Source organism: Brassica rapa, chromosome A05 (assembly GCF_000309985.2).
Source record: "Brassica rapa cultivar Chiifu-401-42 chromosome A05, CAAS_Brap_v3.01, whole genome shotgun sequence".
In the NCBI taxonomy this organism is placed as follows: domain Eukaryota; kingdom Viridiplantae; phylum Streptophyta; class Magnoliopsida; order Brassicales; family Brassicaceae; genus Brassica; species Brassica rapa.
Window position 1 is genome coordinate 13,980,309 of NC_024799.2, and position 26,759 is coordinate 14,007,067.

A 26,759-nucleotide genomic window follows, 5' to 3' on the forward strand; every position below is an offset into this window, starting at 1 on the left:
TGGCCCATACTTCACACTCGCTCTAAGTTTCCAACCACATCCTTGCACACGACACTTAGCCACATACAGAGTTTTTGTTGTCTTATATGCTGAAAATGTAAAATTATATTCCACAGTCACCGACTTCAGCTTTGAAACAAGCTCAGCCTTACTAGCAAAACTATAAACGAAGACTTAGAAATACGTCTACAATTATTAGCTAACAACATTGTCAAATCAAATGAATTATACCTTCATAATTATAAAAAAAAAAAAATTATTTTCAAAATCACTCAAACCCATTAGGATTAACTAACACACACTGTCAAACAAAAAAACTAAAAAATATTTAATGAATAATACACAAATTCACATTTTTATAGATTTTTCTATGAAGACTTAATATTTAGTCTCTGAAGATGTTGACGTTCTTTTCAGTTTACAGACGTAGACTGTCAAATAGGTCTACTCTTTGGGTTGGTTTTTGCAATTGACCATTTTACGGGTTGCTTTCTATAGTTGAATAAAAGTTGTAATTTTGTACATGTAGACTTTCATTTCAGTCTACAATTTAAAAAGGTTACTTTTTGCAATTGACCAGAATTCATCCAAGATTTGACTTTCAGAACTAGACTTCATATGCAGTCTACATGTTTGAATTTTTTTGAAAGAGGTTAGTTTTGCAATTGACCAAGTTTGACTTCAAATCAGTAGATTAAAATGAACGTCTACGGGTGTGTAGACTTCTTGTGAAGTCTACTCTCAAATCCGACGGGTTGGTTTTGCATTTGACCAAAATAAAAAAGTAGACTTTATACGCAGTCTACATTTTTTTTTTAAGATAAGAAGACTGCATATGAAGTCTACAATTTAATAAATTTTTGATTGCTTTTTAAACTTTTTGGTCAAACACAAAACTAACCTATTCCACGAAGTCAAAGTTTTGGTCAAATGCAAAACTGACCTTTTATAGACTTCGTTGGCAGTCTACATTTTGTAGACTTCCGTTGAAGTCTATTTTGAAAAGTCAAAAGTTCGGTCAAATGAAAAACTAACCTCTTTTAGGTAGACGTCTTAGTAAGTCTACCAAAAGTTTTATTTTTGTTGTCAAAGGTAAAGACGGAGACTACTGGGGAAGTCTGCGTTAGAAAAAAAATTTGTCTGGTCAATTGCAAAACTAACCCGTGCGTTGACAAATAGACTGCATCGTAAGTCTCCACGGAGGCGTAGACATACAAAACAGTCTACCGTCGCGACACAGATCTGAAAAAGAACGAAAACCATGTAAATAGTTACATTTTTCATGTGTAAAGCTCGTTTCCAACCTTTTCAACCGTCCAAACTCCAAATATGAGCAAAAAGAAGTATCTTTAACGATTCACTAATGAAGAAACTCGAAAATATGAAGTTTGTGATTATGAAAATGATAGTTATGAGAGTTTTTTAGATGGAAATGTAGAGGAGATGAGAGAAAATGAATTTTTTGGGTTATAATGAGAAAAAAAGTGGTTGAAAATTGAATTTTAGAGCTTTAGAGCTCAAAAATGGTGGTTCATGGTGGTTGGAAAAATTGATGATGATGGCATTTTTGTAAATAAGAAGAAATGGTTAGGGTGTATTTGATTTTTTGTTAATTTCGAAATTAATAAAAAAATAAATAAAAATGGCAATTTTGTGAATAATTCAAAAACATAAGGATAGTATGGAAATTTTATTGATGAATAGTATGGACAAAAAAAAAGGGATTGGTTTTGGGTTTGACTTGAAAATATGGGTTGGTTTTGAAAAACACCCTTAAAGTTTATTGAGTTAGGTACGGTTGTATTATTTGTTAGTATTAATTTTCTCTTAACTGATTGTTAGGACTATATTATATGATTAATTCAAATGTATAGACTGGCAAAAGAGTTTAATTTATCACTTTTAAGGATAATTAATCTTCAACTATGTCTAATTGACTTCTCCATGTAATAAATCTTCATGGTTTCCACTTCCAAACTAACTTAAACTTTTGGCTAATGAAAATTCATAGCTTACAACTGAATTTTGTCTAGTTTGTAACTATTATTTTCAGATATTTGGATGTGTAACAAGGTAATATCAAAAACAAGGCTGGTCCTAAAATTTAAGAGAAAATGACTAGAATGTATAACAAAAGTTGGTTTATTACTAGAGTGTTGAACATCTTTTTTAAATGACTAGAATGTTTGGACACCCATAGGAAATGACTGTAAGGGCCTTTGGTTAATTTTTTTTAAATTAAAATTATTTTTAAACATATAATCCACATCACTAATTAAAATTACACATCACCAACACAATATAAACTAAACCGTCTCTTCTCTTGAGTTAACTAAATCAAAGTTTTTAAAAAAACTAACTAAGAACTTTTCTCGTCTCGAAGAAGGAACCGTCGAAGAAAAAAAAATTCTGTCTCTTCTCCCACTCTTCGTCATCGACATTGTCTGTGTTAACTTCCTCTTCGTCGAAATAGCTCTCTGTCGACATTGTCTGTGTTAACTTCCTCTTCCGCGAGGATACTCTCACTCTTCGTCATCGACAGAATTCTGAACTCGTTTGCACGAAATCGTCTTCGCCGCATTCTTATCTACGAGTTCGTCTTTCCGGTAGGATATCGCAACGTTATATATTGTGTTTTGTTGAGTTTGTGGGTCAGTTATGTATTATATTTCATCTGATTTATATACGGTTGCGACTGAGATAGGGTTGTATTGCGGCTGTGGTTTTGTTTTGTTGGGGGTTTCGTTGCGTCTGAGTTAGGGTTTTGCTGCGGCTGAGTTATGGTTATGTTATGGCTGAGTTATATTTGTGTCGTGAATAACCTAATGTTATGTTATGCTTGTGTTACTCTTATGATGCGGCTGAGTTAATGTTTTGTTGTGGCTGATTTTATTGTTTGGTTATATGATCAGATGGATGCTGCTGAAGTTAAATCAGGGGATTACCCACCAAAACTTTACCCTTATTAATTAGAATTTCCATCCAGGGCATTTCCCCCACGTTAGAGAAACAATAGGACTTGATGTGTGGGAAGAACTGTTGAACTCTCCCATTGGAGAAGTTGCTAGGCTAGCTGAACGCGAAAGCATGTGGTTGGTAGGACCGTGCACTATCTACTGTGTAGACAACTGCGAGTTATAAAGAAGGAGATATGGTGTCTCGTGGCTGATGAGGCTATCAGGTTTAGCTTGCTCTAGTTTGGTGAGATCACTGGGCTAAACACAGGTCCATTGCCAACAGAAAAATTTGATCCTAGTCAATACAACGAGTTTTGGGGAGAGTTGAAAGTGCCGCTTGGGATGGGACCAAAGTTAGATGAACTGAAGGCAGAATTAGCATTCTGTCCGCGTTGGAGTTTTGAAAAGCGCAAGTGGTTGGGGCTGCTACTTCTTCAAGCCATGGGAGTCTATTGTTTGCATCACAATTCAAGGATACCCTTTCAAAGTGCAATAAGGGTATTCGACGATGAAGCCATGAGGTCGTATCCATGGGGTCGGACTGCATACGAATTTCTAATTGACTCTATTAAAACGTTGGCTCCAGATGGAGGTTCATACACAATAAGCGGCATGAAGGACGCGTTATTGATTTGGGCTTATGAATCCGTCACATGCTTCGTTGAGAGTTTTGGGAGAGTGATCATTAACGAAGACGTTCTGCTTTTGCGATGGGGTGGAAAGCGTACACGTGCAAGCTTTGATAAATTGTTGTCTTCCGAAATCGAAAAGCATGGCGAGGTAAGATTTAACGCTGATTTAATTTATTTGATGGCTGAGTTCGTACTTACTGAATGGCTGAGTTATGTGTTAAATCACAACTGAATTATATTAATTGATGGCTGAGTTATGTGTTAAATCACGGCTGAATTATTTTAGTTGATGGCTGAGTTTTGTGTTAGTTTGGAGGCTGAGTTTTGTTATAACCTGGTGTTGCAGGTGCGTGTGAGGAGAATGGTTTTGAAGGACTCAATTGAAGAGATGAAGAGATGTTTCCTATTTGGCCGGGTGAAGATGACGACCCACAACTCGTTAGGTTGATAACAGACATACATTCAGGTAGATTTGTGAAATGTTTGTGGGAAGAGCAGGGGAATGCAAAGGGGAAGGGGAAGGGGAATGAGAAGAAGAGAATGAAGGGTGGAGTTTCGTCAGAAGCTGAGCCACCCACTAAGAAGCAGAAGAAAGTTAAGACATAGAATGAGTCTGAAGCTGATGCAGCGGGAAATGAGTCTTAAGCTGATGCAGCGGGAAAGGGTTCTAGCGAGAAGGAAGGTAGCAAAGAGTTGGAGTTGGAGAACAAAGCGACTCTAACGACCATTGTGAATACTCTGGATATTATTTTCAGAAAATTTGATCAGGTTGACTCACGGTTGGAAGCTTACGAGTTAGACCGGAACAGACCATTGATGGACCAAAAGACCATTGATGACAGGGTGAATGCTTTACTGGAGGAGCGTCTGAAAGATCTGGGGATTGGGAAAATTCTCGAAAACCATGATAACCCCTCTCCACCATTATCAAACCCCTCTCCACCATTATCAAACCCCTCTCCACCATTATCGAAGGCATCACCGGTGGTTCGAACGCATCAGGAGTCTGTCAATAGTCCAGCGTTAGTAGCTGCGACTCCTCGACAGAAAAAGAATTTGGCCAAGGAGCTTGAAAAGGAACCAGGGGTGAAAAGGGCTTTGGATGAGGAGTTTGGTGGTGTCGATAAAGATAATGATCTTGATTTCCTATTAATTTCTCCTGCAAAGGCTACTAAGGATGATAAGTCTACTAAGGATGATAAGGCTGCTAAGGATCCAGCCTATGGACGTGGCTGCAGGCGCACGCGTATTGTTAAGGGTGAGGAAGCCGATGAGAAGAAAAAAGCAGCACAGGCAGATGCTGCGTTTAAGAAGAAGGAGAAGGCTGAGGCTAAGAAAAAGGCTGCTGAGAATAAGAAAAAAGAGGCTGAAGCTAAGAAAAAAGAGGCTGAAGCTAAGAAAAAAGAGGCTGCAGCTAAGAAAAAAGTGGTTGAGGCTAAGAAAAAAGAAGCTGAGTTAAAGAAGAAACAAGAGGCTAAGCTAAAGAAGCAAAACCAGGCTGGGTCAAAGTACAAAAAGGTGACTCCACCGCCTGACGGTGTAACAAGATGCAATGTACAATAGTTCATTGGAAGTTGTTGCAGAACAGGACGATTTCGCGCCGGAGTCTGATGTCGAGAATTCTGAATTGGTTAGATCTGCCATAATTAAGGAATTCCGGGAGAAATATGTTTGGTTATCTCCAAAAGGGTTGTCAACGACGGCAGTTTCTTCATCATTTGATTTTCCGACGGTAGGACATGATGGAACAACGTGGATGAGGAAGAATGTTACTCCTTCATCAGCAATATATGACCCTCTAGCACCTGTTGATCCTGCGCTATTGGAGAAGCTTATGCAATACATCAAGGCAATTCCACCCAAACCACCAGCACCACCAGGTACAAAAGAAGTACTAACAGCTGATTATGAGAGTGACTTCTACAGCATACTCATTCATGAGAGACCATGGCCGGACTATGAGTATGGATGGGTGTTTGATAGTGTAAGTCTTTATTACAGCTGAGTTATATATTATTTTATTTTATTAAGGCTGTGTTATCTAATTTTACGGCTGAGTTATATATTATTTTATTATATAACGGCTGAGTTATATATTCTTTTTTTATATAACGGCTGAGTTATATATTTGATTACGGCTGACTTGTTCATATTATTTGTGTAGCATATCGTGGCGTATATGAACGTCCTCATTAAAAGGTCCATGCGAGAGCCCACTCCATTCTGGTCCAAGCGGATTGCCTTCGTTGACCTTTGGTGGCAAAGTTTTTTGCTTCACGATTACAATCAGTTCAAGATGGGACCCACATTGTTCTTGTTCAGCGGCAATGGTTATGAACATATGGTAAATGGTAGGATTCCCGATCATTCTCAAACAAACCTGAGGTGGTATGAAGATGTGGATCACTTGTACGGATGTCTTCAAACCGGCGGAAATCACTGGGTTGCGTATCACGTGGATCTGAAGAAGGAGAAGATTGATTGCTACGATCCAATCTTTGGAGAGGTAACACCCGAAAGTGAGCAGAGAATTCTGAATTCATTTAAACCGCTGACGCACATGATTCCCACGTTGTTGAGTGTACATATTCCTGCCAGTATCAGACCTATTAGCAGGAAGAAGTTCTCATTCAGAAGGAGGAGCAAAAGATACACTCCACAAAACACCCAGATTGGCGATTGTGGGGTGTATTCGTTGAAGTTTGTGGAGTGTCTAGTGCTTGGTGTAACGTTTGATGGGATAAACGATCAAACTATTCAAGGTTTACGGGTGAAGATGGCAGCAGATATCCTCGCGGAAGGAGGAAATATTCTGACGTTAGGGCGTACTTAACTTTTGTTGTTGTTGTTTTATGATGAACTTATGTTGTTATTTTGTACTTGACTTATGTTGTTATTAGAAAATTTGACTCAGTGTTACCGTTTTTATAATCCTGCCGTGTCGTATATACGTAACTCAGCCTTACCCCAAACAGACCCTATAATCGTAACATAGATATATAAAAAGATATTATAATTCAAGCATACCTCAAACATACTCATTAATCAAAAAAAAATAAATGTTTACACTTTAAAATGTTAAATTGAAACTCTAATTATATATCTGAAGTGAATATATAAGCAACTGAATGTGTCTTCTTTATTAATTCTACGAGTTTAGAATTAATCATGATCTTGAGGTATATGTTGTCTTACAATTACTCATAAACTTAACTGATACATATGAGGTGTGAGCATAATTCAAAACTCATAAACTATTATTGTGTTATTTATCATGAATTTGTGTTTTTATAACTATTCTTGCATCATAAAATCCAAATCCCAAACTTAAAAACCGAAAAAAGCAAACCTAAACCCTAAATAAGAAACCCTAAACCCTAAACCCATTTACTAAGTCAGCCGTAAATGTGGTCTGTAACACAGCCGTAAAGTGTAACTTCATCCTGACGTTTGGCGGGAAAAACATAACTGCTTCTTGGAAAATTTTAACTCGAGACGTTTGACGTTCTGTACCTCTCTATATATTCTCTCCTCTCTTACAACTTTCTCTCTCTAAAAAAGAAACTAAACAAAAACTCTCTATCCCCATCAAAAGTTATGACGTTTGTTCCTGGTTATTCGACGATGTTAGAGAACAGTGTCAATGCGATACTAAGCTCTGCAAATCGTGAAGACCTCCCTTTTCTATACCCTGGTCCGGGTGAATTACTTGACACAACCAGTACTATTTGGTTCAAATTTTTAAGTGATCTCTCTCTCGTCAACCAGTACTATTGGCCGACATACCGCGCAATTCCCGATCATTTTAAGGAACGCTGGTTTCTTCAACTCGCTGTAAGAAACACGTGGGATCGAAGGCATAATTTGACAGTTTGGACACATTTTAATCTTGTGGCCAGAACGCTATTTCGTTGCCAGATGCGCTATTTGAAGAGAACTTTGGCAATCAGAGGCGACAAGCCTCCGTGGATGTTAACAAGAGTCTGGCGTGATCTCGTCCACATGTTTGAAGAGTTTGGTCCTGACAATTTTGGTTTCTGAAAGTGATGCCTTGTCTGTATTTTGAATCTGCTAATTTCGAATTCGTATTTCTTGTATATTAAGTATTATAACCCAGTCATAATGTGTTTGTTTAATTCAGCCGTATCTTTATAATAACTCAGCCAAAACGTATAAGGTAGCTCAGTTGTGAATGCTAGTTTACGATAATCCAGCCATTAGTGACCGAAACTCAGCCGTAAATAAATTAATCATAATTCAGCCATTGTAAAACGGAAAAACCCAGCTGTAAATGTTAATATAATAAATTTCTAATGTGGCGTTTCCACTTGCTTGATTAGACTGAGTTGTCGATTAATTATGGCGCCTGTGGAAAATACTGCTCAAACCTAATATCGAGGCTAATTATTAACACTCTGACGGGGTAGTCGAGGGATTTACAATATCGACACATTTAAATATAAATTTAATTATGGCGCTTGTGGAAACGATGCCGTTTCATTAAGTCGTCTTTCTCACCCTAATTCCATGTAATTCCATTTCGTTTCTGAAATTGTTTTGAGAATCTGCTAATTTCGGTTCCTGAATGTAAACATGTCGAATTCATATTTCTTGTATATTAAGTACTATAACCCAGTCATAATGTATTTGTTTAATTCAGCCGTATCTTTATAATAACTCAGCCAAAACGTATAAGGTAACTCAGTTGTGAATGCGAGTTTACGATAAACCCAGCCATTAGTGACCGAAACTCAGCCGTAAATAATACATTTTTAATGTAATGTGACGTTTCCACTTGATTGATTGGACTGAGTTGTCGATTAATTATAGCGCATGTGGAAAATACGGCTCAAACCTAATATCGAGGCTAATTATTAACACTCTGACGGGGTAGTCGAGGGAAATCCGTAATATCGACACATTTAAATATAATTTTAATTATGGCGCGTGTGGAAACGATGCCGTTTCATCAAACGATGCCGTTTCATCAAACGATGCCGTTTCATCATGTCGTCTTTCTCACCCTATTTCCATGTAATTCCATTTCGTTTCTGAAATTGTTTTGAGAATAAAAATGTCTTCTTCATCGGCCGTTTCAAGAAATTCTTACAGACGCCGTTCGAACGCGGAAAGAAGAACACCGAAACAGTGTTGGTGTGGTGAACCCTGTTACATTTCTACATCTGGAACCTTTACAAATCCAGGAAGATTGTACTATTGCTGCGGAAAAGGATATAATAAGGTTCGTTTTGGTTCTTGTTTCCCATGTTCTGTAACGTAGTACTTAGATCTGATTATATTGTGGAAACAGAGACATTTATTCAAATGGGCGGATGAGTGTTTGGTTGAAGAGGTTGATGATATTAAGTCACTGATAAGTGGCATGAACAAAGACATCTCGGAATTCAGAGTTAACGTTGCTCTGTTGGAGAAAGAGATTGAAGTAATGAAGACGGCGTATGTGGGAAAAGGAGAAGAATGTATGAGTCAGGGTCGGTGTTTGAGGAATGTGTTTGTATTTGTGTGTGGGGTTGGAATGTCGTTACTTTGCTACTATTACTACTTTGTCTAGTAATGTTTTGTAAGTCAGCCTACGATTAATATAACTCAGACTTAACGTATTATAGTAACTCAGCTGTTATGTATAAAGTAACTTAGTTGTTAAGTAACTCAGCCGTTATGTATAAAGTAACTCAGCCGTTATGTATAAAGTAACTCAGTTGTAAAGTGTAACGTAAATCAGCCGTGAAGCCGTAATGTATAAAGTAACTCAGCCGTAAAGTGTAAAGGAACTTAGTTAACTCATCATTGTTTATACCACAACGAACATTATCACTCACCCACTTTCATTATTAATGGGACGTTTCTACTTGCTTGATTGGACTGAGTTGTCGATTAATGGTGGCGCGTGTTTAAAATATCGAGGCTAATTATTACTTTAACTCAGCCAACGATATGAGAATATCGATGCTAATCATTACTCCATCCGTTTGTTTGTAATGGACGTTTTACATGTCTGCACGTAAACTAAGAAATCTGAACGTTTTGCAATGCACGTAAATAAACCTCTTTTTTCAAGTGTTTAATGCATAATAAATCAGCCGTGATAAAACAGTAATGCAACCATAGGTGAACAATAAATCAGCCAAAAGAAACAATAACCAAGCCTTCATTACATTCATTTGAACTTAAAAAGAAAATAGCACAGAACTTAAAAATATAAGGTACCGATATATTACATCTTCACCACTTCCTTGTGTCCCTGATAACGCTTATCGGTTCAAAATCACGAAAAAACAAGCCAAACTCTTTGATCCAGAAACAGCGCTCACACATGTTGTCATCCTTAGTCGTATCAAGGTGCCACAAGCAGGAACATGGTCGCCACACATGTGTTGCACATTGGCATTTGTAGAACGACGGAACAAACTTTGAAATGAACAGCGCCCTATTTTGGCGGAACTCGTCAGAATGCCACAAACCCCATCCCCATTTCACAGATCGTACTAGTTCCCCTATCCTCTGAACCCATTCTCTTGGAATACCGTGAAAATACTGCGGATCATACAAAAAGATTGCTTGAGTAATTGCGTGTGTATACACAGCACGCTCATATCCTGCATCTGTTGCATGCTTCATGAGAGTAATGCTTTCTTCGTGAAGGCCGAATGTGAAGTAGAATTGTACACCTTTTATATAAAGTGTGCTTGGATTTCCCTCAGCGTAGCAAGATTTCAACAACTGCGAAGGCATATTGAGTCCCCAGGGAACGGATAACACATCGTAAAAATAGTATACACCACGCCGCTCTGCTAATACTTTCATCGACTTGGACGATGCTTTGAGGCCATAGAGATCTTGGAAGGAGTTACGGGCCACACGTTCAACCACCAACGCCTGAATTTCTTCAGGCAATTCAAGAAGAGGGAAATATTCCATTTAGATAGAGAAAGAAGTTGTGTAAAAAATAGAGAGTTGAACATATACATCCGTTCGAGAAATGCCTTATTTATAAGAGAAGCCGGTTATTTACTTCGCGACGTTTGGAATTTTGGGCGGAAATTATGAGTGAAAACAAGAACCCAGCCGTAATTCAAATACATGAAAATCCCTAATCCAGCCGTTATATATATAAGTGAAAACAAGAACTCAGCCGTAATTCAAATACATGAAAATCCCTAATCCAGCCGTAATATATATAACTGAAACAAAAACCCAGCCGTAATTCAAAAACATGAAAATCCATACAACACTTGCTTACATCTGACAAGTTTTCGCATTATGGCCACTCTTTCTACATCGAAAACATGTGTGTTCTTTCCTAGGACGTTTGTTTTGAAGTGCAACTTCTAAAGCATATTTCATCCTATTTTTCTTAGGTCTTCCTGGTTGCTGACGAATATCCGGGGGCAAGCACGGTTGGTCTTCCACGATTTCTGGAATAGGTTGCGCTTCGTCAGCCGGCATGATAGATTCAGCGTATGCGCTCACCAAATATTCACTGTTATAGTACGGACTGCACAGGGATATACGACAAACATTATTGTACTCCGCAGCTGCGATTGCGTGTACACATGGTAATTTCTCGCGTTCGAAACGCCGACATGTGCACTTTCGCTCTACCAAATTAACAACATTCAAAGACTCGCTAGAAGATCCATATTTAACTTCAGTGTGATGATCATCAATCCTTTCGACCGTCAATTCTCTGGCGGCAGTTACACGACCCTATTAATAAATATGAAACGACTGAGTTATTACATATTACGGCTGATTTAAGAATTATAATGGCTGTCTTATGAATTTTATGAAACGGCTGACTTAAGAATTTTATGAAACGGCAGACTTATTTTTACTGTTACGACTGACTTACATGTAGTAGTTTCTCGACACCACGCGTAAGCGTTGTTGGCTGCGATCTAGCATCCTCTCTCCATTCAGCAAACCATCTGGTCATCATAACCCGTATCGATTCTAATATACGAACAATGTTTAGACCTCTTGCATGCGACAATGCTCTGTTCATTGATTCCACTATGTTTGTAGTCATCAAATTGTACCTCTCGCCCGGGAAATGAACACGCGTCCACAGGCGGACATCAGCTCTTTGGAGGTAGCCGTGGAGTGCAGGATGAATCGCTTCAATCTCCTCGAAAATTGCAGTAAAGTCAGACATTCTAAAACATCTTGCCGCTTTCTTCACCAGACGGAATGCTTCTTTTCCTTTGTACTGTCCCAATATGTTCTTATATAAATGGTAGGTGCATATTCCCCGAGCAGCCAACAGATACACATTTTTAATTGCTTTCCCTATCGAGTTATGCCTGTCCGAGATTATCGCAAGACCCTCGTCGTCAGGAATCAGAAGTTTTAGTTGCGTAAAAAACCAATGCCACGAATCATCATTTTCTGTATCAACCACTGCGAAGGCTATTGGAAAAATCTGAAAGTTACCGTCTTGAGCTAGTGCTGTGAGTAGCGTCCCTTTGTATTTACCATTGAGAAACGTACCGTCGACTACAACAACTTTGCGCATGTAAGGAAACCCATTAACGCTCGCACCAAAGGCAAGAAACACATAAATGAATCTTCCAAGCTCATCGATTTGAAGACGCGTAACTGTACTCGGATTTGCCCTTCTTATCATGTATAAGTAAGAAGGCAAGCTTTCAAACCCACACTCAGGTGTTCCCTCATCGATTTCCCTTGTAAATTTCAACGTCCGGTGTGATTTCCAATAATCCATCTGTTCACATGAAAAAACGATCCTCATTACTCAGCCACATCAAATAATTAAGACAGCCATAACGTACTTAATAACTCAACCCTATTTTACATTTGACATTAATCAGCCGTGACGTTAAAAATAACTTAGCCACAATAAAGTAATTACCTTTATACCAAACTGCTTAGTGATAGCTATTCCGACGATCGTAGGGCGAACGGCCGGACCAACGTCGCCGAGAAAGTTCTTGTACAACATACCTAAAATATATGGTGTTGCTTGTCGAGATCGATTAGAACGCTCTGTGCAGGAACATGTATGCTTCGAATTGTAAATACGAACAACAAACGCCTTGGATTCTCCTAGGGTAGAAGCACGAACTCTCCAGAGACATCCATCAACCCAACACTTAACAACGTATGATGTCGGGGTTGATGTTTCTACATCAAAATCAAATTTATACCTCACTGTAAGAAGTTTCAGTCGTCTCTCCAAATCGTCTATACTATTGTAACGTTGACCTACCGCAATGTCTATCGACGACATCACCAAACTTAGAACCTCCAGATTCCCTTTAGATCCGCTCATCGAGAAGTTCTGATATCTCTTCTTGGGAGGTAGCATTGGTGAATCTTCGTCATCTGTAGGAGACTCACCATATGAGCTGAAGTTATCATCATAAGATGACGCACCGTCTGAATCGTCGAACATATCAAATCGGCTTTCAAATTCATCATCTTCTTCGTTTTCTTCGCCTATTTCATCTTCTCCGACTACGTCATGTTTTTCTCCTTCGACATTACTAGAGCAGTCATTCTCATTATCCTCTTGTTTCTTCTCCAAACTGCAACCATCGTAACTCCCACTGTAATTTTCGTCTCTGGACTCAACTACTGAAGCTTCTGCTTCTGAGCCAAAGCTCAACAATGTTTTACTCTTCTCGCTTGCTCTGTTCTCCGTAATCTCCACACAGAGACGTAGTCGTTCGATTTTCTTCAGGCTTAGAAAACCTTGCAATTGCCGAGTATTGGACACGTAAACTGGTGGAGTGTCGTGCGCCATCGTTTTCAATGCTTTATTTGAGAACATGTAGCTAAGCTCAATATGATCCTTCAAATCATTCAATCCGTAATCTTCGAGAACAGACTTTACAAAATCTTCATGTGTTGTTTTCTCATCTAAATTAAGAACTTTACACCCTCTACTGTCGACGTTGAACACATATTTGTTTTTCTTAATCCAGTTATCGGAAACAATAATTACCGGATCCATAACCAACTGAGAAAGATGAAGACGATAGATAACTAAAATGAACAAGAACATGAACAGTCTCATAAAGCAAGTTATAAATTTTGTTCGTTAGTGATGACATGGCAAGGAGTTTGTTGACATGGCGGATTCTGAGTCTGTATCTTGGATTTTTTTTATAAAACTCAGCCAAAAAGTTAACATTAACTCAGCCTTTAAGTAACAACAACTCGGCTATCACGTATTTAATTAACCCAGTTATACTCGAGTTTAATAACACTCCAACAAAATATCTCAGTCATTATGAAACTAAAACTCAGCCGTAATTGAAGAGAACCCTTTTTACAAAAACCAGCCGCAATTAAAAGAAAACAACCCAGCCATAATGTAAAATATAAAACAGCCGTAATAATGTCACAGCAAAGAACATAAAAAGAGAAAAGATTCTGATAGAATACATCTTCACCACTCCCTTGTGTCCATAATCACGCTCATCGGTTCATACTCACGGAAGAAGAGCCCCAACTCTTTGATCCAGAAACAGCGGTTACACATTTTGTCACCCTTACTGTTTTCAATGTACCACAAGATCCAATCTCGCTCCGTAACAGGAACACACTGGCAACTGTAGAACGAAGGAACAACGGTTGAAATGAACTCGTCCCACTTTGCCAGAAACTCGTCATTGTGCGACAAACCCCATGCCCATTTTAGAGATCGAACTAGTTTCCCGATCCTGTCAACTGATTCCCTCGTAAAACGAGCAAAATACTCCTCATCACCCCAAAATATTTTTCTAGTCATTGCGTATGTATACACAGCACGCTCATATCCTTCATCCGCTGCAAGCTTCATGAAAGCAAGTCCTTCTTCCTGAAGGTTAAATGTGAAGAAAAACTGTACACCCTTCATATAAAGTGTGCTTGGATTTCTCTCTGCATAGCAAGTTTTAAACAATTTAGGAGGCATATTGAGTCTCATGGGAACGGATAACACATCGTAAAAATGGTTTACCCTGCTCCGCTCTGCTAACGCCTTCATCGTCTTGCACGATGCTCTTAGGCCATATAGATCTATGAAGGAGTTACCGGCCACACGTTCAACCACTAACGACTGAATCTCTTCAGGCAATTCAAGTATCAGGAAATAATCCATTAATGTAATGTTCATATAACTAAGCAAAGATATTTGAAATAACTCAGTCATGTTGGTTAATATAACATCGACGCCTTCGCAGAGATCGAGACGGTAATACTTTATTATTTAACTCAAAATATAACTCAGCCATTAATATTAACATAACTCAACCGTTAATATTTTGGGTTTTATCATGGCCCATCGAGATTTAGGTTTGATACTTTGGGACAGCTGAGTGTGGAAAATACGGCTCAGAACTAATATCGAGGCTTTTATAACATCGAGACGATACTTTAGTATTTAAAAACTGATTTAACATTCACGGTAATCTTTTTTATAATATTAAACGCCTTACAATAATGGGACGTTTCGTCTTTCTTGATTTGACAGCTCAGAACTAATATCGAGGCAATTTATAACATGAAGACGATAATCACGAGGAGTTAAAAAGTTAAATAAGGCAGAAATTAACGATAACTCAGTCGTACACGAAAACATTAAAATCCATACCTCAGCCGTTATACTAATCAAGAAAACACAATATAATCGTAACATGTTTATATAACTAATGTAAAACATTAAAGCCCAAAACCCAGCCGTTATACAAAACATTTATACCCAATTCTTTTCATCGTCTCTCTTGCTCTGTCATTCCGATTCATTTCGTCATCCTTGTTCTCCGTAAACTCGTGGAGTGTCGTTCGTTGAATACATATCTGTTGTTGCGAATTCAATCTGTTGTTCTCAATTCATTCAATCTGTAATCATCGAGTACAGACTTTGTGAATTCTTCATGTCGGCGTTGAATACATATCTGTTTTACTTAATCCAATTACCATAAACAATAATTACCAGATCCATAAGATCTCGGAGAAAGGTGAAGAATATAAAGAAGATAGATATATAGATAGATAAAGAAGATGAAAAAAAAAAGATGAACAGACAGACAAACGTAGTTGTAAAGTCGTTTGTTAGCAATGACATGGCAAATCCGAGTTGATTACATGGCGGATGACATGGAAAATCGGTTAATCAGCCGACAAATAAATATAGAAATTAGCCTTCGTAAATCAGCTCTCATCTACAATGTAAGTCAGCCGAACCATGGAAATATTTCAGTAATTAATCTTTTGATCCTTATTCAGCCGTAATTAAGATGAAAAACGATAAATCAGCCGTATCGTCACATAGATCAGCCATCAAACGAATGATATTCTAGTAATTAATCTTTCGCTAATAAGTCAGCCGTAACCGAGCTGAGTTTACTGTTAATCCATCCTATTACGGCCGACTTATCATAAACTCAGCCTTAACAACATCACATTAGTCAGCCGTAAGTTATATAACTCAGCCAGTCGATATTCATTAACTCAGCCGTGGAAACGTAACTCAGCCGTATCTTAGTTACAACTCAGCCAAATTTCCAGAAAACAAACCGCCGATTTATAAGTCAGCCGTAACATTTGTCTGTAAGTCAGCCTTTATCTCATAAATCAGCCAAATTTTTGTAATTCAGCCATACCGTCCAGCTGACTTATGTTCTTAAGTCAGCCATTTCCTCTTAACTCAGCCGCGTTTGTTTATTCAGCCGACATGTAGATATAAATCAGCCGTAATGACGTATGTAGCGAATTACGGCTGGCTTAATGAAAACACGGAACATAATTCCTACGTGGCGCCGGGTTTTTGCTTATGTGGCAGCGAAAAGTAATGGCATTCCTGTAAATATGTTTTTTCTCATAACATAAAAAAAGGACACGTTTGGTATTTAAAAAATGCCAGTAATAAAAAAAAGATATGTATGGTTCTTGTTAATTGTCCTAAAATTTTGTATATCTGAGTAAACTTCCCAAAATTTAAAGACCATAAATATTTTAAATTTGATATCTTTCTTACAGTTTGAAGGCATAACATTTTTATATAATAACTCTTTAAAATGAAGATGTGAAAAAGAAAGTCAACGAAATGAAAGAATAATATTAGAGACAAAGAAGAGAAATCGAATGCACAAGAAAAACACATAAGAAACGAGATTGGCTTCCTCTTCATTTAAAATTTTAACTTTAGTCTAAAACATAGTATTCTAATAAAAAATAATAGATACTTGATAATACATTTGATTAATATATTTATTAACAAAAAAGCCCATAAAGATAATTGATAATAGATACTTATATGATGATCTGTATGAGTTTGAAGATGATTGTATCTGTTGTATCTATGAATAGTTTTGAAACTTTAAATAATCGCTCATGATTTATTGATTCCTCTTCTTTACGCATCGATCAAATTGTTTTCATGTGGTATTGAATTAATTTTGATTAATTTATTGTAACCATAAACGACAGTGAAAAGTGAAATTTAGATACACTTTGTGGTTTTTTAAGCTCACTCTATCTCATTGTTTGATGATGGAATGATTAATTTCATTGTTATCAGGTTGGAATCGCATGTCGCGGATATATACCAAACGTGATCACCAGTGGCGGAGCCAGAAAATTTTTGTGCCAGAGTCAAAATTTTGTTTTCAAATACATAATTTATAACCAAAAAAACTATAAATATACTCTATGATCATTCATATTTTAAAACTTGTTTATCATAATTATTTACTACAATTTAATATATTTTCGATAAAACAAATCAGAACAATTTTAGAAACTCATTACTAATGCGATATTGTAATACTATTTTTTTTTGACAACTTTCACTCGCTGATATTTTTTCGCCGATTCAGAAACTGATCCATTAGTTAACTGGTAAATTTTAAAGATTAATCTACTTCTAAAAACAAAATTAGTTGTAAAAAATACTCAGATCATGAATATAAACCTTAAACATTTTTATTGAATTTTTTTTTTTTTTTTTTTACAGCAAGAAAATTTACAGACTCATAAAGACTCCGTAAACCAAGGTGGTGACTCTGTATCCATATGTATGACGAACGACGGTTGTATCCTAGCACTGCGTGCCAAGCGGTCCGCCATTTTATTGTCCGTCCTCGATACATGAATAACTTCTGAATTGGTGAAACTTCTTCTCAAAAGCTTGATATCCTCCAGGTAACTCTCAAATGCTGGCCATTCCTCTGGTTCCGAAACCATCTTCACCAGTTGAGAACAATCCGTTGCGAAAGTAACCTGATACTGTCGTAAATTTTTCATACATTCCATTGCCCAAATCAGTGCCTCTATCTCCGCATGAAGAGGTGATAAACTTGCCCTTACATTCCTTGCCCCTAACAGTCTCTCAAACCCTGGAAGTGTACTGAGCCAACCTTGGCCTGAAAAACCATCTTTATCCTTCCAAGAACCATCCGTAAAACACCATCTACCTGTGGTCACTAAGGGCAATCTGCCTTGAACTTCAGGAGCGACCCTTGGATTGTTGATATTCTGCGCTTCATTCCAAAGTCTTGACTCTAATTCTGCTAATTTTAACGTCTCTCTCGGCTCAACATCAATATTACTGAAAATCTTATTATTCCTGCCCTTCCAAATATACCATAGTATCCATGCAAACTGATGATCCTCCATTTTCGGGTTAACTCTCCAAAATAAATGATCCATATTAGTAAAAAGGGAACCAGTTGGAAAAATATTTGGGTTTGATGGGATCTTTGATAGTGCCCACACTTGTCGTGCCGGAGGACATTCAAAGAAAACATGATTAACTGATTTCTCTGGATTTCCACACCGTGCACAAACAGTATCTCCTTGTATTCCTCTTGATTTTAAATTCTTTGTCACTGCTATACAACCTGTTATCAACTGCCATATAAAATGCCGTAACTTTGGAGGGCACTTAACTTTCCAACAAAAAGCCTTAAGTATGTCCACATTGGGACCATAATAATCTGGTGGTTTTTTCTTGTCAGGATAAATCCTTTCTACTTGATACCCTGATTGTACCGAATATTTTCCATTATTAGTGAAATGCCAACCATTTCTATCTTCCATCTGATTTCTACTCAGAGGAATACCTTCAATCAACTTTGCATCATCTGGCTCCACCAAAGTCCTAAGTGCCTGAAAATTTTTATTAACTATTGAATTGAATCAGTTAATCATAATCATTTATAGTTTGGTAAAATAAAGAGGAGAGTGTATAACAAAAAAAATTAGAAAACTTATTTAAAAATTATCCAAAAATTGCTTGGGTAACATGAGAGTTTTTTCATTTTTAGTTTGTCCAAAAAAGAAGTACACATCACTTTTTTCAAATTCACTCATTAATTTCAAAAAAAAGATATATTAATTATTGTACCTAATATAATTTGGGCTTTATTGAAATATGTAACTAACATTTAATATAACAACATGTTTATTGAAATTTAAGCTAAAATTAATATAAATCAAATGTTTAACAAATAAAATAAACATATTATTTATATAATTTTAAATTATTTTCAATCTTTAATGTTTTGTGATTATTTTTGTGAAGTTATATTTTTAGTGGGGTCAAATTTTCTTTTTTTATGGGGTCAGTACATATTTTTTAAATAAAAAAGAAATATTTTTTAAAAAGTAGTGGGGTCAGCTGACCCCACACCTCCTTCATTACCTCCGCCCCTGGTGATCACACACTCTATCAACATAATGTGTTTGATCATCAGTCTTCCAAGTTCTAAGAGTGAGAGTCGTTTGGCAAGTTTTCTCAGCAACAACATTGTCTGTTTCGTCTCCACGGACCGGTGGCTATGGAAGCTTTATTTTTTGCACAGCTCAACGCACTGGAATCTGGAGAAGTGGAGCTGACATTTAGCAACTTGGCCGAGTGGGTTACCGGGAGCAAGCTTGAGCTCGATCTAACGGTGGCAGGCGGTGAGTGGAGCGCTTGGCCACTCTGATATACTTTGAATTTGACCCGTTTTCATCCATGGTATATAGGTGTTTTACTATATATATATCTATGTTTTCTACTCTTCTAGGTATGTTTTCAGGTTCAGGTGCATTTCGGAGTAAAGCTATGATTTTGGAGCATTTTGGAGCATTTTGGAGCTTAAAGGACATTTCATCCGAGCTGACCATGTAGAGGTCGACGAGAGGAAGAACAATCGATCGATGCGCATCCAGTGCTGTCGATCGACACCATGAGATGCCTCGACAAATGAAGATTAATATCGATCGATGTACACAAGTACCATCGATCGATGTCGAGACATTGGACATGCGACATTTTGGATCCAGCGGACTTGAAGCCCAAGTCCAAGCCAAATTACGAAAATGCCCTGACGAGTTTTTTTTTTTTGAATGAATGTTAAATTTTATTCATCAAAAAAGCCTTTTTACATCAAGTGTAGACAATAATAAAACTTTACTATCCTTTAGTTAAAAAACTATCCTTTAGTTAAAAAACTATTTTTAATCTCTAGTACTAAACCAATATTGTAAACTCCCCTCCATTCCTTTTCTTCTTTGTCTACTAAGTAAGCTGAGCTTGTTCTTTACTTCTTTATCAACCAGCTTCTTCATTAATGAAATAGCCTTCGGCTTCTCCCCATGTCTTATGCTATTTCTCTCCCTCCATAAAGAGTAAACAGCCACTTGAAATGAGTATCTGATACAAAATGCTCTTATCTTCCCCTTGATACTTCCTGAAATCAGCGAAACCATAGCAGACCAGGAGGAAGAGTAAGTACCCCGAAGAATCCCAAGGGTTAAGTGTTTCCAGAGCTGAGCAGAGTAAGAACACTCAAAAAATAAATGATCTCTAGACTCCACTGCATCTTTGCAGAGAACACAAGTCGTATCAACACTTGGATTCCAAGAGGATACCCTATCCATAGTAGCCAATTTATTTAACACCGCTAGCCAAGTGATAAACCCAAATTTTTGCGTCCCTTTAGCAAACCAAACTCTTTTTGCCCAGGAGCAATGCGCAGAAGGTTCTCGGAGAAGCAGCCAGGTTTCTTGGGTCGAGAACTTAGCTTCATAACCTCTTCTCCATCTCCAATGGTTTACATCCTTGACGGTATGATTCAGCTTCTCCTTAACTGTACTCATCTCTGTTTCAATGTCATTAAGCACCTCAGACATGTGCTTACGTTTCCTTCTAGCACCTATAGACACAGCTTCTTTTATAGTGGCTTCTCTTCTTATACCCATACTGATAATCCCCCGATCCCCCAGCAGATCATATAAGATACCTTTGTCAGACCACATATCGAACCAAAAGGAGATACTTCTACCATTCCCGACCTCCATCTTGAAAAAAGACCTTGCTTCCACTCTTAGCTTCAAAATTTTTTTCCACATCCAAGAACCAACTTGAGAGGAAAGCTTTACTTCCCAAAAACTTTTCTTCTTGAGCAGAAACACTTTTATCCATTTCCCCCAAAGTGACTCTCCCAGCAGTAGCCTCCAAATGAGTTTTAATCCATAAACCTTATTCACTTCTTTCAGACTTCTGATACCAAGCCCTCCTTCTTCTTTTGGTTTACAAATACTTTTCCATGCAAACTTAGCTCAGTAGCTTTTAGAGCTGGACCAGACCAAAGGAAAGCAGCACAAAGTTGTTCAATCTCCTTCATACATTGACTTGGAAGCCTAAACACTGCCGCCCAATAGTTAACCAAACTCATGAGAACTGCATTCATCAACTGCAAACGGCCAGCATATGATAGGAATCTACAGTTCCAAGTGTTGATCCTATTTCGTACACGTTCCACCACAGGGAGATAATCAGACTTACACATACCTTTGGTCATCAGAGGAAGCCCCAAATAGCGAACAGGGAGATTTCCCTCTGCAAAAGGAAAGTTCCTTAAGATTCTACTTCTTTCTTCTTCTATCACTCCAGCCATGAACACCGTTGATTTCTCGATGCTTATGTTTAGACCAGACCACTTAGCAAAATCCTCAAAGACTGACAATGCACCTTCAATGGATACTTTAGTACCTTCCACAAATACCATTAGGTCATCGGCAAAACAAAGGTGGGTGAGGGATAACTCTTTGCACCGTGGATGGTACTTAAATCTCTTCTCCATCACTGCTTGATCAATCTTATGCGATAAGACATTCATACACAAGACAAAGAGATAAGAGGAGAGGGAACATCCTTGCCTTAATCCTCTTGTACTTTGGAAATAACCTGCTAGCTCACCGTTTACTTGCACCGAGAAAGAGGGAGTAGTTATACAAAGCTTTATCCATCAAATAAACGTAGCAGAAACCCCAATTGCTTCCAAACTCTGTAAGACAAATGACCACTGAACCGAGTCGAATGCTTTTGAGATGTCAATCTTCAACACACACCTAGGAGAAACAGCTTCTTTATGATAGTCCTTAACCAGTTCCGAGGCTAGTAATACATTCTTCAGCAGTAGTCTTCCTTTTATGAATGCCGACTGATTCTCAGTAATGACTCTCGGAAGAAGCACCTTAAGTCTGTTTGCTAAGATCTTCGACACCACCTTATACAAGACATTACAGTACGCTATAGGTCTATAGTCTCTCATCTCCATCGAATCAGTTTTCTTAGGAACCAGCGCCAAAATAGTTGAGTTTACTCTGTAACCTCTGCTTCCAGCAATCTACAATCTTCATCTGAACATCTAAACTTCAACAGCTTCTGCAACTCCTCTGTGGTGGTACCATTATAGTTCACAGGGGACTGGTTTAGAAATTCCGAAAAAAATCTCACAGCTTCTTCCTTTATCTCCAACTGCTTTGTGACAACTCTTCCATCTTGACATCTTATTTCTCGAATAGTATTCTGCGCTTGTCTTGATCGAACCGCATTATGGAATGACTTATTGTTTTGGTCCCCCACCTCTAACCAGTGTAGTTTAGCTTTCTGCTTCAGAAAACCTTCTTCCAAATTAGCAACATGTAACCAACTATCATAAGCTTCTGCTTCCTCTTGTATTGAAGTAGAACACGGATTGGTTAAAGTAACCTGCTGCTTCACACACAGAACGTCATGAGCTTCTCTTGCATTTCTAGTAAGATTACCCAATTTAGTTTTACCAATCTCTCTGATCAATGGCTTCAAATTCTTTAGCTTCTTCGAAAATCTATACATTGCAGAGGTTGAATGAAAAAGTCTCGGAGTAGTGTCCCAATATTCCTTAACCCTCGGGAGAAACTCTGGCAAACTACCAATCACATTCACAAACTTGAAAGGTTTTCTCAACTTCTCACTCTCAGGCAGCAGTTGGAGCTTACATCTCAAATGATCAGAGCAACCACCAGCTTCAAATACAGAATAAGCACTCGAAAATCTCAGTAGGGCAATATCATTCATAAGAACTCTATCCAATTTCTTACATATCACTCCTTCCTCCCTCTTATTACACCAAGTATGCAAAGGACCTTGAAACCCCATATCAGAGAATCTGCAGTGAAGAACCATACGCTGAAACTCTCTCATCCCACTCGGTGTTCTTCCCATATCATCAAATCTAGAACTTTCAGCAGCTTCTAATATCTCATTGAAGTCCCCCGCAACAATCCACGATTTATTACGAAACAAATTTGAGTCACTATGATGACACAAATCCTCCCACAACTCCCTCCTATCTTCTGCCAAATTATTAGCATAGACACAAGTAAAAAAGAATTCCTCCTGATCTGGCAACTTGACAGAACAAGTGATTAACTGATCTGTTTTGTAAACCGGAATCATACTCACTTCATCTCTCCATACTAGCCATATTCTCCCTCCCTGACTGTGTTCGTAGTTAGTCATAAAAGACCAGTCCTTAAACACCTTCTTTAGAATCCCATCTGCCTTACTCTCTCTTACTCTCGTCTCCAAAATACATCCAAAACCATATTATTACCCCTTACCCAATCTTGAACTATGGAATGCTTCAATGATTTGTTGAATCCGCGCACATTCCAAAAGAAGCTCGTCATAATTAATGTTTGCGTCGTGAAGTCCTTGTGCTCTTTGGATTTGCATCCAGAGCCTTAGGCTTCCGACCCCTTCTCTTCTCAACCCTCGCTTCTTCATTCACTTGTTGCTCCAACCCATCATCTTCCATTAACTCACACTCTAACTCTTCCATCTCTTTATTAAACTCTATATCATCTCCAAGGATTTCTCCATCTTCCTTATCTTCCATCAGTACTGAGAATTTAGATGCTGAAATTTGAACCTCTATCTCTTCCTGAGCAAGATCCACTACAAATCTCCCCACTTTAGCTGGCGAGACCAAAGACCATTTACTGGTATTACTCCCCTCTTCTACTTCCTTAACCAAATCTCCATCAATAACTGCCTCAACATTAACTTCCTGCTCCTTACTATTTTCCTTATTCTCTACATCATTTCCATCATCTTTCACTATCTCAAAATTTAAGCGACTAGGTGATGCCTCCACACTTCTTACTTGGCCTGAGCTTCTAGATTCATCCTTACTCTGCTTCCCTTTCCCGTTCTTGGTACAAACCGATTCCCCATGACCCCATTTTTCACAAATTTTGCATCTTCCCGGTAGCCAAGGATAGTAGTAGGCTATTGTGAATTGTTTCCCTCCTTTAGTAAAAGTGATTTCCTTCGGTAAAACCTTCGAGACATCTACATTCACAAACACCTTAGCCTCTTCCATATTTGTACAAGCTATGGTCTCTGGATGTAACTTCACCGGAACCCCCACTGTACTTGTAAAGAAGCTGAGTCCCTCCCAAGAATACATATGCAGAGGAACTTTCCCAAGGTGAACCCACATCGGAATCGCTTCCTCCTCCTGTTTCTCATCCTCCGTTTTTGGCTTCCATTTCGAGACTACCATAGGGACTCCTGCAATATTCCACATTCCACGACGAAGAATTTTCTCTCTTGCTCTTTGATTTGATACCTTAAACCTCATCGTTGTAGGATTGACCTCATAAACATCCACCTTAGTATCAGGATCACCATAACGCCAGATTTTGTTCACAACCATATGCACTTTAGCTACATGAGGAGCCAGATCCAGAAACTTCCCCACAATAAAGTCATCCCATAACGGAGTGGAATTATCGAGGATCTCATCTGGAATCTCAACCGAATGTACTCCATCCTTGCTTAACACCTCAACCTCAAATTTCTTCAAAACTTTCTTATCTTGCGCTACCTCAACCCATGAAACCCCTTTTGAACTTTTCGAGATTTGCTCCCGATCCCCCTTCTGCTGCATATCCCCATCACCAACTTCCTTTCGATCATCCTTGAGCCCTAGCGACGAGCTCGAACGGTCCGGCGGCCTCGCCGAATCCATGGAAATCAATCCTTCGCGTCGTATCGCTTATCGCCTTCAGAATCGCTTTTCTCTCAAAACGGTGCGTTTCAGAATCGCTTTTCCCTTGACGAGTTTTTAACCTAGTAGATTATATACTGCCAAAGTGTTTTGACGGCAGGGAGAGCTTTTTGTTACAGTTTTACTTTGAGAGAGAGAGAGAGAGAGAGAGAGAGTTTTGGAGAGAAGATCACTTGTGATTGGAATTCCTTGTTTTCATTTCTTTTCATCTATACTATGAATTCCCATTTCTTCGTTGTCATGAATTGCTTTGCTATGTCTGAATAGTTCATTTATTAGATCCAGGGTTCAGATAGGTTTGTGGGATTAACCCCAAACTAGAGATCTGCCTTGTTGTGATATTCATGATAGATTTTTATTCATTGCTTGTTTTAGCCTTGCTAACTAGAACATGATCATAGAATTGCATACTCAAGCACCCTTGTTATCCCATCCTGACATCTATCTATCATATTAGGACTGCTAGAGAGGGCTAACCGCCAATTTAGTATATTAATAGGGCATATCATACTCGCGCATAGGCCTGGCTAGAACCCGTCGATCGATGTCCTCAACTGACTATCGGTCGACGTAGGTAAAGGTGTATCAGTCGACGTTCCTATTGGACCATCGATCACTCTTTCGTTGTCAACATACTAACCGTTGAGACACGAGATCATACTAACCGTTGAGACACGAGATCTAGTTTGTTAACCAGTGAAACATGCGACAGCTGATCACTGAGTTAAGTGATTGAGCTTTAACATATCATGCATATAACAAATTGGCATCTATAGATATTATAATCTCCAACACCTGAATAGTGGCCCTGCATCTAATATCATTTCCAACCAAGTTACATTTACTATTTACTTCACTTATTACTATTGCTATTTCATTTATACATTTACAACTCTTAGAATTAATAAACACTAGATTTAATTGTTCCCTAGCTCCTTGTGGATTTGATCCCTAAGTACTACATCTGAACCTTTTTTTGATGAGAGTAACACTCCTTAGGATAATTTGAGTGGTATCAAATTTGGCGCCGTTGCCGGGGAGCTTTGATCGCCATTAGATTTAGTTTTATTGATTCTTATTCTCTTCTCCATCACTTTTCTAACATAATCTTTTTCTTGTCTTTTCAGGTGCATGCCCAGCGGTACCAGAAGCAACAAGGAGAAAGACTTGCTGTTCTCAGACGATCCTGCTCATTTAGAACGCACCATCCGTAGAGGTCAACGTTCCGCATCGCTCGACGCAACAACTTCGTCGTCGATCGATACTCACAATCAACCGTCGACCGACACCAGACCTTCATCGTCGATCGATCCTAGACGTTCGACAACGATCGATATTACACCGCGTACATCGATAGATACCGTGTCGTCAAAAATGGTAAACGTTATTATTCTAACACAGGACGAGAACGGAAACCTGTATGACCAGGATGGTGATCTGCGTAATGCAACAGGTCAGAAAATAGACGCTCAGGGGACTGTAATCCCTGATGCTGATGCTACAGGAGCTGCTCAACTTGTAGACGAGGACGCTCGATCGAAACCACTGGCTGACTACAATCGCCCAGATGAGTACTATTCCAACAGATCAGCTATTCGACTTCCGGAGATCCAGAAGCAGAATTTCGAGCTGAAGCCTCAACACTACACTCTCGTGTCGCAGATACCCTACTCTGGGTTACCACACGAGCATCCTATGGACCATCTAGAACGGTTCGAGGATTTAATCGCTGCTATTCGGATGGAAGGAGTCCCCGAAGATTACCTGCTGTGCAAGCTCTTTAGATACACACTGAATGGAGAAGCGATGCA

At 38.4% G+C, this 26,759-nt stretch overlaps 4 protein-coding genes across 4 annotated transcripts; 2 read left to right on the forward strand and 2 right to left on the reverse strand.

Annotated features, from left to right (window-relative positions):
• Positions 1-3,299: 3,299 nt before the first annotated feature.
• LOC117134356 lies at positions 3,300-6,422 on the forward strand. The gene is made up of 6 exons (XM_033292639.1): positions 3,300-3,737; positions 3,936-4,004; positions 4,088-4,183; positions 4,358-5,107; positions 5,178-5,573; positions 5,754-6,422. Exons 1-6 carry the CDS (start codon positions 3,300-3,302, stop codon positions 6,420-6,422), a joined length of 2,418 nt encoding a protein of 805 aa, XP_033148530.1.
• Positions 6,423-8,663: 2,241 nt separating this feature from the next.
• Positions 8,664-9,161, forward strand: LOC103868785 (uncharacterized protein At4g04775-like). The gene is made up of 2 exons (XM_009146852.2): positions 8,664-8,831; positions 8,901-9,161. Exons 1-2 carry the CDS (start codon positions 8,664-8,666, stop codon positions 9,159-9,161), a joined length of 429 nt encoding a protein of 142 aa, XP_009145100.2.
• Positions 9,162-10,846: 1,685 nt separating this feature from the next.
• Positions 10,847-13,376, reverse strand: LOC103868786. Its single transcript, XM_033292640.1, has 3 exons — positions 12,483-13,376; positions 11,463-12,335; positions 10,847-11,317 (listed from the first exon to the last, which is right to left on the reverse strand). Exons 1-3 carry the CDS (start codon positions 13,374-13,376, stop codon positions 10,847-10,849), a joined length of 2,238 nt encoding a protein of 745 aa, XP_033148531.1.
• A 6,686-nt stretch (positions 13,377-20,062) lies between these two features.
• On the reverse strand, positions 20,063-20,905 carry LOC103868787. Its single transcript, XM_009146854.2, has one exon. The coding sequence runs from the start codon at positions 20,903-20,905 to the stop codon at positions 20,063-20,065; it is 843 nt and encodes a 280-aa protein (XP_009145102.2).
• Between the last annotated feature and the right edge of the window lie 5,854 nt (positions 20,906-26,759).